General features: G+C 35.2%; 2 protein-coding genes across 2 annotated transcripts; one reads left to right on the top strand and one right to left on the bottom strand.

Annotated features, from left to right (window-relative positions):
- The first annotated feature begins 2,333 nt into the window (after nucleotides 1-2,333).
- LOC141291149 (uncharacterized) lies at nucleotides 2,334-7,600 on the top strand. The gene is made up of 4 exons (XM_073823319.1): nucleotides 2,334-2,564; nucleotides 3,416-3,764; nucleotides 4,110-6,122; nucleotides 7,347-7,600. The coding sequence occupies exons 1-3, from the start codon at nucleotides 2,535-2,537 to the stop codon at nucleotides 4,937-4,939; spliced, it is 1,209 nt and encodes a 402-aa protein (XP_073679420.1). The 5' UTR covers nucleotides 2,334-2,534; the 3' UTR covers nucleotides 4,940-6,122; nucleotides 7,347-7,600.
- Nucleotides 7,601-7,661: 61 nt separating this feature from the next.
- LOC141291148 (E3 ubiquitin-protein ligase TRIM21-like) lies at nucleotides 7,662-11,989 on the bottom strand. Its single transcript, XM_073823318.1, is given in 6 exon segments — nucleotides 7,662-8,212; nucleotides 8,290-8,316; nucleotides 9,973-10,117; nucleotides 10,199-10,418; nucleotides 10,499-10,620; nucleotides 11,438-11,989. Coding segments are annotated over 6 exon segments (1,614 nt in total). The 3' UTR covers nucleotides 7,662-7,664.
- Between the last annotated feature and the right edge of the window lie 3,437 nt (nucleotides 11,990-15,426).

The following is a 15,426-nucleotide window of genomic DNA, read 5'->3' as shown; positions in this document are numbered from 1 at the left end:
ATATTTATATTGAGTTCAATGTTCATATAAACACTGAGTTCATAGTGGCAAATATTGAGTAGAAATATTAGTTTTAATATATACCAATAAGCTTGTAATGAGCTTCAGGTGTGAGTAGCTAGTCAAATGACTAAAGACTGCATAAATAGCTGTCACGGTGATGTATGGTGAATGTTGTGCACAATGTGCTGCCTTTTTTTCTCTCTCTGGTGAATGCTTGCGACATGATGCAACTCAATGTTTGGCGGTGTTTCCACTTTTCACTGGATTACATTAAATATTGTTTGTGTTATTTTGTCTTTTCTTTTTTTTTTTAATCTGTGTGGTATTGCTCTACTCTTTGTTTGTTTTGTTTTGTACAGGGCCGGGCCTGTATTGACACTTGGCCTCCTCTAGTGTACAGTAGGTGATCCAGAGGCCAGTTGCAAAAAACGGCTTAGACTAGTCTTGAAAAGTTAGTCAACTAATTTGTTTTCTTAAGGACTGGTCATAACTTTTTAGTCACATAAACTTACATTTTTGTGATCTGAGTCAGACAAGTAAGACTGATTACTTCTTGGCTAACTGTTCAAATTATTTCTTAAGACACAGTCTTAGCACAGTGACAGTCACAGAGTGCCTTGAAAAACAAACTTTTTAGCTTGTGACTGAATCACAAAGTAAAGACCGCTCCTTTTATGATCACTGAATTTGTTGGTGAGTTTAGTAATACTATTGAAGTATAATAGTAGAATATATACATTTTCAACATTAAAATTAGATTTTTTACAAGTAACTTGTTAAAGTACGTAAATGTGGCCCTGGACCACAAAAACAGTCTTAAGTAGCACAGGTATATTTGTAGCAATAGCCAAAAATACACTGTATGGGTCAAAATGATTGATTTGTCTTTTATGCCAAAATCATTAGGATATTAAGTAATGATCATGTTCCAAGATGATACGCATTGCTAAGAACTTCATTTGGACAACTTTAAAGGCAATTTTATCAATATTTTGATTTTTTAAATTCAGATTACAGATTTTGAAATAGTTGTATCTCTGCCAAATATTGTCCTATCCTAACAAACCATAAATCAATTGAAAATGCATTTATTCAGATTTCAGCTTTCATGACGTATCAATCAATTAAAAAAAAAAAAAAAAAAAAACCTGACCCTTATGACTGGTTTTGGGGTCCATGCTCAAATATAAATACTGCAACCTGAATCCACAATGAAAGAAATCGTAAATCGTTTAATCGTAAGGAAATTTAAGTTCATTTTCATGAAGATATTTTGTAAATTTCCTACTGTAAATATATCAAAACTTAATATTTCACACATTGCTAAGAACTTTATTTTGACAATTTTAAAGGGGATTTTGATTTTTTTTGCACCCTCAGATTCCAAATTTTGTAGTTATATCTCAGCCAAATATTGTCCTATCCTAACAAAAAATACATCAATGGAAAGTGACAAAAGTGTCAAAAATACTGGTTTTGTGGTCCAGAAATGTTGTATGTTCCCAACTCAGTGCTTTACTGCCAAATGTGTATAACCAAGAACATCTAATATTATTAGTATTAATGCAAAACATAGTCATTTTATCTTTATTTTTAATACTCCTTTATTTAATGCTTCGTACAAGGGTAAAACAATATCAGCATTTGAAAAATAAACAAATTAAACGATAAAAGCATTACAGTAAAATGTTTATAAGACAATGCCTCTGTGACCTTAATATAAAAATAAAAAGTTTTTATTCAGTGTACACGTGACTATCTCGAAGCGCGAATTTCTGTCATTTAAAATTCAACGGTTATTTTGACAGTCCACCTGAGGTGAATGAATCTATTGGTTCGTCTATATAATACATGTGAGTATTACTTTGTTTTCAAAAGCATTTTCATCTCAGAATAAGTAATATACTGCTTAAAACTGTGACTTTTCTAGGCAGGTAAATGATTACTGGATACTGGAGGAGCTGAACACTAAGATACTAAGAATACGCTGGAAACAACACACGCGGGTGTCGCTTGCTGGTAAATGATGCAAAAACCTAGGCCAAACATGTATAAAATAGACTTTACAAACCCAAAAACCTTTACAAACTTTACAAAACTATTGTTTAATGTAATAAACTGTCTCTAAACAAATGATTTGCAAAGGTTTCTAAACTTAACGTAGCAGTGCTTCGAAAGCGTCCATCATTATTCCAGAGATGAAGGGTGATGTGTCTGTAACTCCTTATAAAACTAAAAGGAGGAGGAGGTGGTGATGTATTTCTTGTCTATACTGCAAGGTGGCAGTAATGCACTATTTTGTAGTTTAACCTCTGCTGTAAACGAAACGAAGCAGCAGCTGACATTTTTACAGAAGTTCACAGTGCTCAGTTTACAAAAAAAACAGCACAATTTTGAGAACAGCGTGTTTTAAATGTAAACGTGTTGAACGAAGCAGATAATATACGTCTGTCCATGCTGGATATTGATTGTTTCATTACGTAAATCTTACGTAGTTACGTAAAAAGGAGGCGTCCCTGGAAGTAAACCTGATGGAGAGAGACAACAAACTGAATAGAGAGGTTTGTGCATGAGAAAGATTCACTTCCTGATTGACTATACGTGCCTGTCTTTCTAGTTCTTCCTTTCTTTCTGCTGATGTAACTTCTTAAATTAATCCATTTAATCCATTCTTACATTTAAACACCTTCCTCAGTTTTCAGTTGGCTTTGCTTCAAGATCTGATTGTATACACAGTGGTAAACCAGTTCCAAACTTGTTTAATGATTAAAATTGAACATAAATGTGCTTACGATGTGACCATGGACCACAAAACCAGTCATAAAGGTCCATTTTTTGAAATTGATTGATTGATGCATAATCTGAAAGCTAAATAAATACATTTTAATTGATGTATGGTTTGTTAGCATAGGACAATATTTGGCAGAGATGCAACTATTTCAAAATCTGGAATCTGAGGGTGCAAAAAAATCATAATTTTGAGAAAATTGCCTTTAAAGCTGTCCAAATGAAGTTCTTAGCAATGCATATTCCTAATACAAAAAAAAAAATGTTTGATGTGTTTACGGTAGGAGATTTACAAAATATCTTATTGGAAGATGATCTTCTTTACTTAATATTCTAATGATTTTTGGCATAAAAGAAAAATCTATCATTTTGATCCATACAATGTATTGTAGACTATTGCTACAAATATACCCATGCTGCTCATTACTGGTTTTGTGGTCCAGGGTCATATAATATATGCATACTAAACGTGTAAATATTGACCTAGCATAGCTCCATAGTCTGTATTACTATTTTGACATATCAGTTTAATTCTTTTTAATTCTTTAAAATTCTTTAAAATAGTTTCCTTCATAAGAGCAGTCATTATATCAATTCAAAGGCACATTGATTCTGTGTTTCTTAGGACATGGAAAAAGCTTCAGTGTGTGTGAATGAAGGGACGGATTCTGTCTGGAGTGACAGCGATCGACTCTCTCCACAGAGATCCAGAGAAACGCAAGACTCAGACCTCGGCCTCAATTTACTTTGTTACACTGACACTCAAGAGAGTGTGTGTGACGGTCATGGATACACCAATCAAATCTTCACAGAGTCTCTGGGTTCAGACTGTAATGCTGAAGAAGAGCAGATGCCACTTAAAATGTGCACAGTGAAGCTGGAGGACTGCAGGAACCTAACGAAGATGAAAAGAGAAATCACAGATGATGAAGAACAGAGCGAAGATGATGATGACGATGTTTTTTTTCCATCAGGTAATGGAAAGATGATTTTAAAGTCACTTTTTTATTGTTGCTTCTCATCCATGTGCAAAAGGCTGGCTTTTAACCATGATATATTCATTATTACGGGCTGAAATGAATGCTATTTTGGTTATATTCATTTATTTTGTGCTCATATTTAAAAAAATAATAATTATTCTTCATTCTGTCTAATGTTGTCCTTCAAAAAATGTACATATTGAAGGCTATAAACAAATATAAAGGTATGAATGTAGTCTATGCTATATCCAAAAGCATTGTCATTGTTGTTATAACTTCTTTTTGCTTTACATTTGTTACAGTAGAATTGATTTTTGACTATATACTGTTCTTTTTCAGACTTGATAATTGTAAAAGAGGAAAGTGAAACCCTGAATGAAGCGGAAGAGATACATCAGCACAACAACCTTCATAATCTTATATCTGAAGAAACAGGCCACGAACGTGGAACGAGTTTAATTCAGGAAGGTCAAAAACCATACAAATGTGCTCAGTGCAGGAGGAGTTTCTCACAAAGAGAACAGCTTGAAATGCATATAAATGTTCACACCGGAGAGAAACCTTTTGCCTGCCGTGAGTGTGGAAAGAGTTTCACACGTCAAGGAAGCCTTAATGTGCACATGAGAGTCCATACTGGAGAGAAGCCTTTTCTGTGTCCTCAATGTGGAAAGAGTTTCAGTATCAAGCTATACCTTAAGAATCACCTGAAAATTCATACTGGAGAAAAACCGTACACGTGCCCTGAGTGTGGGAGGATTTTCTCTCAAAGAGGACACCTTGACACGCACATGAGATCTCACACCGGAGAAAAACCATATTCATGTAATGAGTGCGGAAAGAGTTTTACACGCCAAGGAAGACTCAGTATTCACATGAGGACTCACACCGGTGAGAAGCCGTTCACGTGTCCTCAGTGTGGGAAGAGTTTCATTGGTAAACATTACCTTAAGGATCATCTGAAAGTTCACACCGGAGAGAAACCGTACACATGCCCTCAGTGTGGAAAGAGTTTTGCGCATAAAGGAATCCTTAATGTGCACATGAGAGTTCACACCGGAGAGAAACCTTATTCTTGCCATGAGTGTGGAAAGTGTTTCACACGGGCAGAGAGTGTCAAAGATCATCATCTACGAATTCACTCTGGAGAAAAGTCAAACTGTAAACCGTAGCTATTTTTATCACCTGTTTTTATGCCCAATTTGAAGCGTCAAAATGAGTGATTGAAATGGGAAAAATAAGTTTTTATGCTCACTTGGGGTGGTTTTTGAATTGTGCGAATAATAGGAGCATGAAACGCGTTTTTGCGAATGGATTCCTCCACGCGCACCAAAAAAGTCATGTGACTTTGTGCTATGGCATGGAATAACTTGACTATCGGTGGTCAGATATCATTGCACAGCATCTGAAATGTTGGTATGGTTATTCTGAAATGCCTTAGTAAAGTCTGTCGTCCAAGTATTTCTGTATAATATCCTCCCATAACTGTCTTTCAAGACTGTTTCCAAACAGCTGGCATCCGCCTCCGAAAGCAGTGATTGCATTTATTATGTTTTGTCTGCTCTCTTTGAGTCCCAAGAAATGTATTATATATGAAAACTATTATATTCATCTCTTACTTTTCTAGGTGATATTTAGTGCCAGTTTATCAGGAAGTGATGATTTTGTTCTCTTTGACTTATTGGATCGAAATGATACTTATTTGCAAATGTTTTATATGATATTCCAATTTTGTGCATAAGTTAAATTCACAACTTTGAATGGAAACTGGCTAGTAATACATTATTTTGGCTTTAGAACTAATTCAAAATGATGGTTTCAGATCCCTCAAAAGTCACTTGCTCTACTGTCTATGCTATGCATTATACTCAAAAATGCGTTTTTCTTACTGTAAATTGGGCTCAACAAACCCAACTAATCATTAATGTAAATAATTGTTGACTATTTTCATAATCAATGAAAATCAAGATTTTATCTGTAATTCAAGCCATAATAATATTTTTATTTTTAATCATAACAGTTCTGCTATGGACTGTAGACTATTTAATTGTAATTTTGTGCATTTAATTTGATGCTTATTTAATGTCTATCAATATAAAATTACAAAATTCACACAAGCCAGGGTTGTAAACTGTGTTTAGAATTGTCCTAATATTGCAGACTTTGTATCTGTTTCCCACCGACAACGTTGTGAACGCCGAGATTGTCATGGACCTTGTAACTCTCCACCATCTTGAAGAGCAAAACAGCGCTTGGCTAGTCTGTTGTATGAGGTGATGGTCATGTTCTACTCTGGAGTGCTGAAAGCCACTGTGAAGAAGGACCAGATTCCTGTCTACCTCAAACTGCAAAACAGTGAGTGTTTGACTATTAAACAGTCCCACCAGAGAGTATTTTCTGGTTATTATGTCCCAAAATGTCTGAATTGGTAGCTGCAATTGTCAAAAATCATTTGGTGATGATCAGTCTTGTGATTCATGGATCTTCATTAGAAGATGTTGCATCTGTTTTCCATAAATTTAGAGTTTTTTGGGAGGGAAAATTCACAAAACAATCAAGCCTCATGCACACAGTATTTGAGGAATTGGTTGAATATTGGTTGAATTTCCATTTATTTATGAAATTGCAAAAAGTCATTGGCCCAAAATGATGTTGTTTGCATTATGAATATAAATGTGCATGGGTGATGGCTGAATGAAAACAAGTGAACAAAATATTCAAGTTACAGAATTTAAAAAGAGAAAACTTTTTTTTTACAAATAGAAAAAAATATACACTCATATACGTCTTATGAGTGGTGAGCAAAGAGCGAAAATGGAAAAGGAAGTAGTAAAAAGTTAGTTTTAGTTTCAATTTAAAAGGGCCATGACATGGATTTTTAAAAAAAGATTTTAATGTATTCCTTGAGGAGTCCTTATAATGTACAAATTTTTTGCACAAAGAAAAGCAACCGGTACAAAGATGTGAACGAGCTGTTTAAACCAAACGTGCCAAAGCGAATGTTATTTCACTCCATTTGTCCTATTGATGACTCAAGCATGTGGACCTTGTCAGAAAGAGCACGTATCTTTATACTGTATCCAGTATGTAGTCAACATTTGAAGTGGATCAAGGAAGTTCATTAAAATTTTTCTAAGACAGGAACATGCATTTTTTTCTTTTAGGACAAATTTAATGAAAGGTTTTGATCCACCTCAAATGTTGACTGTAGACAAGGCAGCGGCATTGATTGTAATTTCTTTTTTCTTTTGACGCAACAGTTGATGTCATCTTGTACCTCAGATTCAAACAAGCCGTTTTTGAAGCTTGATTAAATAAATGCTTTGTTTATAATGAGGAGGACGCTTTCAGCTGTGGGACTTGCAGGACGTTTTAATGGTACAAAGACCTCTTATATGTCAAAATATCAAGGCAAATTTGATTTCTCATGTCATGACCCCTTTAGATTTCTCCCCAACAAAGCTGTTGTTTTAAATTAGATCAGGCTCTACTGTGCTAAATAAACTAATATGTTATTTCTTTTTATAATTTATGATTTTTTCACTGTCATTAATGCCATGTTCACTTATCTCCTTTCAGTCAAGACTATTCGTTGGACTCTAAGTCTAAGGAGTACATGAACCATCTGACCAGCACGCTCTCAATCTGACTGACAGATTCTGGCCCAACAGTTCAACTTCAGACTGCGCACATCAGACCTCATCACTATACGTCAATGATCCACTAGTCAATTGGGACATGTAACAAGTAACACAAAACATATTTACATTTCATGATGTTGACATGATGTCATTTTTATTTTGCATATCTCCAGATTTATATCTTGTGATTTGGTTAAAACTTTTTAGAATTTTTCAGTGAAATTTTGATCATGGATGTTTGATTTGGTATGTATATTCATTCATTTGAAATGACAGGTGAAATGATCAGTGGGCTTGAGTTTTTACTTTCATCATTATAACATGGGCTGAGGAATGGAAAGAGTTTATCACTGAAAGACTGACTAGTGAAAGAGTAGATATGAGAGCTGGACTCCACATCATAAAAAGAGACCAGACCCTCTTCATAATCCACAAACACACCCACCTTCTCAAGCGTCTCTCTTTGAGACAAGGAGACACAGGGATTTTCACAAGCTTTATATTGACTCCCATTCCTCAAAACCAAAATCCAGCATCCATCCTCAGGACTCAGTCTGACCTTCCCCTTCCTATTCATGGATTCCCTGGCCACTCCTAAATCCCACTCAGTCTTTCCCTTCACCTGCACCTCAAAATAAAATTTCCCTGAAGAGAAACCATCTTTTCCCAGAACATCTAAACATGAATCAAATCTCTTTGGATTGTCAGGAAGTTTCTGCTTCATGCCTCCATGATGGACTTGTTTTCCATCCTTAGACAAGATGAGTTCAGGATAAGCTGTGTCGGGATCCAGAGTCACATCCACTAAGAAGGAGATCAGAGAATATGAACAATCGTGCAGCAGATTAGTTTATAATGCCAAGTGTATATGAGAAGTGTACCTGCATATTGCCGCATCCTCCTCAACACTGTGGACACAAATGACAATAAATGACAACGAAACTCTGAGCAACAACTCAAATCCAATGGTCTCAAAAAATAATGCTAACTTGTATTTTAGTTGGTAAACATGAAGAACAAAAATCTAGAGATGCACTTAGCCTATTTGCATCACAATCAGTATGGTTTATTTACATTACACCATAAATGGGCAACTGTATCACACCAGTTTCATAATAAAACATAATTTTACGATAAGGTTGATATGATTATATTCAACTACTTTTATACTTATTTGAAATTGTGATAGTTGTATTTTTTAAATGTTTATTCAGTGACTTTCATGTGTAAGTGTATTTGCTATAAAATTGTGCTGTAAACTTTGGTTTTACAAACTAATGATATGTCCACATTATTTCCTCTGAAAAGCATGTCACATGCTTCAATAGAGCAATAGATCCATCCAAGATGTAGGTTACTTTGTTTCTTTAGTAGAACACATACAAAGATTTTTAACTCAAACCGTTGCAGTCTGTCAGTCATATATATATAAAAACATATCCAGACAAAAAGTTTCTTGCATAGGCCGATCGTTTTATGTTTTAACACCTCAATGTATTGTCACGAGCCGCAAGGTTTAATTCGTTTTGTCTGTATGTTTTTTTTTTTTTACTTTCAAAGATTTGGTGCCCATTGACTGCCATTATAGGACTGTCTGACTGCAACAGTTTGAGTTAAAAAACTTTGTTTGTGTTCTACTGAAGAAACAAAGTTATTTACATCTTGGATGCCCTAGATAAAGCAGATAAACATACAATTTAAATTTTAGGTGAACTATAACTTTAAAGGTGTCATATGACATTGCTAAAAAGAACATTATTTTGTGTATTTGGTGTAATGCAATGTTTACGCGGTTTATGCTTCAAAAACTTTTTTCTCCACATACTGTACATTACTGTTGCTCCTCCCTGCCTTTCTGAAATGCGTTGATTTTTTTTTTTTACAAAGCTCATCATTCTGAAAAGCTCAGTGTGTTTTAATTGGCCAGCTATCCACTGTGTTGTGATTGGCCAAATACCTCAAGCGTGTGATGGAAAGTTACGCCCTACCTACGTTTATTGTCTTACGACAAGACAAAGACAATAAAACCCATTATAGAGGCATTTGTTGCATCCAGTGGGGACATAATTACTTATTATAATGACTTGTACTGTGTTTTTAAGTGTTGCGTTGCGCCGCACCGCAGAAACGATACTATGTAAACATAAAAAAATATTGTGTCCCATCTTTTGTTAAGCCCAAACAAAGTAGTTTTACTTTTACAACAAAACATAGCGTCTCCATGACATGGCGGCGACTGCAAAAATACTACAGCAAGAATAAAAGTTATGCCTTTTTTCTTTGCACATAAATTTGGGCAGTGTTATGCAAATCTTCCCACACAGTGACATAGATTTGAATGATGCATTTTAGGAAGGCGTGGCTGAGTCTTAACTTTCATAAAGAATATCTCTTTGGGTTTGAGACTTTAATCTTTGCGACTTTAAGGATCTTATATACAGTATACACACATAGCTTGTAACACTCCAAAGACAAAAGAAAACTTGAAATTGCATCATATGACCCCTTTAATTTAGACTGTTACTGACAAGAAAGTCTATACACTAAATTTATTATTGACCTACCAGTTTGACCAAGTTTTTTATGTACAGTCTCTAACTCCTTCAGTTGAATTAGAGCTTTATTGAGAGCGCACACATTCGTATTAAAGTCAGTATTAGTTTCTGTCCAGTTCTTTGTTCGCATAGGAGTGCAAATGGATGGGCAAATCTAAAACAGGAGCGAGAAGAAATTTATCAGCATGGGAAGTGTTTTATAATGCATTATTATTAATGAGAGATGTTCACAGACCTGTAGGAGATGCAGATCATCCTCAGTGTGTGAGAGCTGCTCCAGCTCAGCATGTCTCTTCTTAAGTTGAGCAATTTCATGCTGCAGCTCTTTAATGAGATCTTTGGCCTCTTTCTCTGTTGCTTTCTGGTGTTTCTCCATTTTCTCCAACAGCTCAGACTGACATCTCTCAAAGGAGCAGCTCAGGTCAGTGAAGAGCTCAACACTGGCTGATTTCTCTCTCTGTGAGATCAATTATGAGATTCATCTTTTAGGTAAACTGTTATTATGCAGATTGAAATATTGAAATGCATTATTAACTTTATATTATTTTATCTTCTACTGACCTTTCCCAGCTCTACTGAGTGCTGGATCTCTTGAATCTTCTTCATTCTCTCCTGGATCATGTGCTGCAAATCTGTCTGTGCCTTAACCATCTGATTCTACAGGGAAAACCACACATCTTTCCATCTTCTGACTACGGTCTTAATTGAATATTGATTTTCAAAAACATTTGACCACCCCAGATATTCATAATTGTATTTTTGTATCTTGTAGTTCATGTCTGACAGTTTCAAGGCTAACTTATAGTCTGAGAAAATCAACCTTTAGAAGATGTAATGAAAGAATATTGGCTTTAAAAAAAAAACAGGGATGTGATCTTAAAAGCATAAGTTCACTTCCAGAATAAAAATGTCCTGATAATTTACTCACCCCCATGTCATCAAAGATGACATGTCGTGTCTTTCTTTCTTTCTACTGTCAAAAAGAAATTAAAGTTTTTGAGGAAAACATTCCAGGATTTTTCTCCACATAGTGGGCTTCAGTGGTGGCCAATGGGTTGAAGGTCCAAATTATTTCAGTGCAGCTTCAAATGGCTCAACACGATCCCAGTCGAGGAATAAGGGTCTTATCTGACAAAACGATCTGTGATTTTTCTAAAAAAAAAAAAAAAAATAATAATAATAATAATTATATACATTTTAACCACAAATGGTTGTTTTGCACTAGGTCTGCGATGCAAATGCGTGCCATCATCCATTGGCCACCAGTCCACTACATGGAGAAAATTCCTGGAATGTTGTCCTCAAAAACCTAAATTTCTTTTCGACTGAAGAACAAAAGACATACAAATGTTGGATGACATAGGGGTGAATAAAATACCAGAAAATGTTTATTCTGGAAGTGAACTAATCCTTGAACCTGTCAACACACATTGCATTTCATGGGTCTTTATAGTGATTTGTTTGTGTTTCTTGCCTTCTTCTCTTGAGTTCCCTCCACTATAGAAACAGTGTTGTGCATCCTGTGTTCTCCTTCAGTGCAGGACAGACACAGACACATCTGATCATCTCTGCAGAACAACTCCAATGGTCTCTGGTGTTTCTGGCATATATAATCCTCCAGATTTTCCACAGCGTTGATCAGCGTGTGTTTGTTTAAACGTGAGACTCTGTGATGAGGCTCAAGGTGAGTCTCACAGTAAGAGCTTTGACACATCAGGCAGGACTTCACGGCTTTCTGCTTTCTTTCATCACAGATGTCACAGAACACCTCGGGTTTTCCTACCTCGAGCTTCTCCTTAAAGTGTTGCACAACCTCTCTGAGTGTCGTATTAATCTTGAGATGAGGTCTTTTGCTGAATTTTTCATTACAGATTGGACAGAAACAGCCTCGATTGGTTTTCCAGCACTTGTTCAGGCAGGCTCTGCAGAAGTTGTGTCCACATGGAGTAGTGACTGGATCATTGAACACATCCAGACAGATGGAGCACTGGAGCTCCTCATTTAGTGGACCATTGGAGGATGCCATGGCTGAAAAGGCAAACAATAACAATATTCCATCTACAATGCTGAATTGAACAGAGTGGATAACACTAATACTTCTTACTGATATGGCCAGGGCTTTCGTTGGTTATATTTGGCCCTGGACCACAAAACCAGTCATAAGGGTCAGTACACCATCTGAATAAATAAGCTTTCCATTGATGTATGGTTTGTTAGGATAGAAGAATATTTGGCCGAGATACAACCACTTGAAAATCTGGAATCTGAAGATGCAAATCAAAACATTGAGAAAATTGCTTTTAAGGTTGTCCAAATTAAGTTAGTAATGCATATTACTAATCAAAAATTAATTACGTTGGGAAATTTATAAAATATCTTCATGGAACATGATCTTTACTTAATATCCTGATTTTTGGCATGAAGTAAAAATGTAAAAAATTTGACCCATTCAGTGTATTGATGGCTATTGCTACAAATATAACCGTGCTACTTATGATTGGTTTTGTGGTCCAGGGTCACATATGGGCATGTACAGTTTTGTAACAATACACTACGGCATTTATAGCAACACTTCAGCAGTTACTCACAACACCTCTTATTGTTCATTCTAGTAAACTGGTCTAACTTGCTTGCTTACAGTTTCCTTTTCGAGAAAACAAAACGTCATATTGTGTTTAAGTCATGATAAGTAAGGTAATAAAGTAACAAAACAAAAAGGTAATTTTATGTTTGGAAATATTACAGTGAGCCTATACCTATCTTAGTTAATTTTTCTTTCAAATCAAAGCACTTAATAGTCATCCCTGTCCTGTAGGAAAAAAAAAAACTTTAATTCAGAAACTGTAAAATATTTTTATAACGCGAATTCCTTCTATGTATGAAACACAACGTGCCAAAAATGTTTAAATTATTATTTTTTAAAACATTTAACCCTCAAAATATTTCTCGACACAAAATAATGCATAATTTAATTTAATAGTTTTTTTTTATTGGACTGTATTTATTCATTCATTCTTTATTTCGACAGCACAACTGGAACCCAGCTTTACAGCCAATTACATTACATATTAATTAAGAATATTTTGATACTATTTCATGGTTTGCATCGCTTATTACCCTGAATATCAGCTGCGATCTTTCAGAGTGTCTGAATGAAAACTCTGCTTGAAGAGTTTCACCTTTTACTCACCTTCAGAGATGACATATCCAGGCGAATTCATGAATTTCCATTTCATTAATATACAATACAACACTCATCGAGTATGTAAAAGTACAATCAAAGAAACTTTTTGAATATCTGTGTCGTTTTAATTTGTTCCTTTTTGTATTACAATAATGGCAAATACCGATTTAAGTTATCAACCGTCGCGATCCTGAAGCGCGAATCTCAGCCTTTTAAATTTCAACGGTTATTCTGAGGAGAAATCTTGGTTCGTTGAGCTAAGATCTGTGAGTACTGAATTTGTTTAATTTTTATGTTATAATAACTTAATAAAACTATGTTTTTAGACGTTTATAAGAAGGTAAACATGTAAAATAACAATCACGAAAAAAATACTCACAGGGGATAAAACAGTACGTGATCTTCCCTCCGGACGGTGTGCCACAGGACAGTCCCTGTACATAAATACGTCCCATATAGCTCCTCGTTTGTAAAGATATGAAAGTGAGATTCATCCTCGATAAATCTAGTCCTGAATAGGTAAGTATAAACACTAGGGTGCGCTGCAGATCTTCAGCCCGCTGATAATAAAACCACTTGTAAGTGCTAGTCACTTAGTACTAAAGACACTTAGCTGGTGTCTGTTTACTCACTGTTTGTTTTATATTTTTACATGGTTTTTAATCTCTGTTATGATTAAACGCTGTAAATAAAACCATAATTTCATAGTTCTGGATTAGTTTTGTGTCAAAAGAGGAAAAAGAGACTCAGAAGGATCCAAGACAAGTTCAATTTGGAGTCCGGGTGCTGCGTGTTTAATCGATTTAAAATTAGTTGTGACTAAGTAACGTGCTACTTTCATGATCACAATACTAATATATACACATATCTAGTTTGCACTTGAACGAATGTCTAGTTTGTTTTTGTGCGTCGTAGTGATTTATTTGTGTCAGCCGTACGCCATCTAAGGGTTGAACCAGTGCGTTACAACTCACAGATTTGGATATCCATGTATTATTTTACTCCTAAAATAAAGTGCAACCAACTATATATCAATACAACAGCAGAGAAAATTTAAAAGATAAGCCATACAACATGTTTAAATGTCCTTGCAACTGAGGGAGGGACATTGCGTGTTCCACAGAAAGATGAGAAGTCAGATAAAGGGTGGAGGTGTATGACTTCATCTTTTTTTTTTTTTCCTTCAGGTAAGCCGCATTTAAGGAAGTTGCGTAGTAATAAATCTTCATGCCATACCTATGCAAGCATAACTAGTTCTCGCTCACATAAACACACATCCTCTTTCAGATGTCTGCAAACCTCAGTCTAAGTTGGTTTACTATTTGACAACACTTGATGGGTGATCTGACATTGATCTGAAGTCCAATGAAGAAACATGGATTACAGAAAGACAGTGCATGTTCCTCAGGTAAGGACTTTATTTTCTTAATAGTGGCTTTATTAAGCAAGTATTCAGTGAAAAAAAAATCAAACTCCAACTTTGTTGAAATAGATAATCATTAATCCTTTTTATTCAAATTTAGTAAATGGGTATCAAACCTCAAAAACACATTTTACGTTGCTGTAAAATAATGAAATGTTGTGAATTTGTTGGAAATAAGTTTTTTTTTTGCTTTCAAGAACAAATCAGTGCATTTGATACCCCACAAACAAAACAAAAAAAGATAAATATGTGTTATAAATAGTATAAAAAGAGTGAACGTGTCATGTAAACTGGTGTCCACAAATCATTCTGAGATTACCAAAGCATGAAAAAAGCAAACTTCCTCGTTGTTGCCAAATAATGTTGCATGGAGACTGCATGTGCTTGTGCTTGTCTGAAGAAAAATCACAGTTCTTGATTTAAACTGTCATTGTTTCTACAGCTTAGCAATGAAATGCAGCTGAATGTCATGAACTGGGTGAAATCAGGGAAAATGAGTATCGATGAAGCTCTGATTCGTGCTAACAATGGCATGTTACACAAGCAGAGGAACTTTGAGCTGGAGGTGCAGTATGCAATATGTTTAAAACTCTTGACCTTCATGTTAAATGAAGATCTTAAAATTTAAAAAATGTCTTCCTATTGAGTTTTATCTTTTAAAAAAATCTAAAAATAGGCCGGCAAAATGGGTGTGTTAGTTATTCAGAGCAGTTAGACTAAATTAGTGGCATATTTTTTCTTAACAACTTTGAAGTGGCAGGTATGTTTTGACACTGTTCTTCTTAAGGAAATGGTTTGTTGTTCAACCAGTCTTCATAGGATGAGCCCTTATATTATGAGTGGCTCTCTATGGTGA

This window comes from Garra rufa, chromosome 18 (assembly GCF_049309525.1).
Source record: "Garra rufa chromosome 18, GarRuf1.0, whole genome shotgun sequence".
Classification (NCBI taxonomy): Eukaryota; Metazoa; Chordata; class Actinopteri; order Cypriniformes; family Cyprinidae; genus Garra; species Garra rufa.
This window is presented reverse-complemented; position numbering and strand designations above follow the sequence as displayed.

What these genes read in the sequence shown, in the direction of transcription:
- LOC141291149 (XM_073823319.1), top strand. Translation starts at nt 2,535, where the DNA reads ATGGAGAGAGACAACAAACTGAATAGAGAG. An exon ending in ACAACAAACTGAATAGAGAG is followed by an intron (nt 2,565 to 3,415) that starts GTTTGTGCATGA and finishes TGTGTTTCTTAG; the next exon opens with GACATGGAAAAAGCTTCAGT. An exon ending in CGATGTTTTTTTTCCATCAG is followed by an intron (nt 3,765 to 4,109) that starts GTAATGGAAAGA and finishes GTTCTTTTTCAG; the next exon opens with ACTTGATAATTGTAAAAGAG.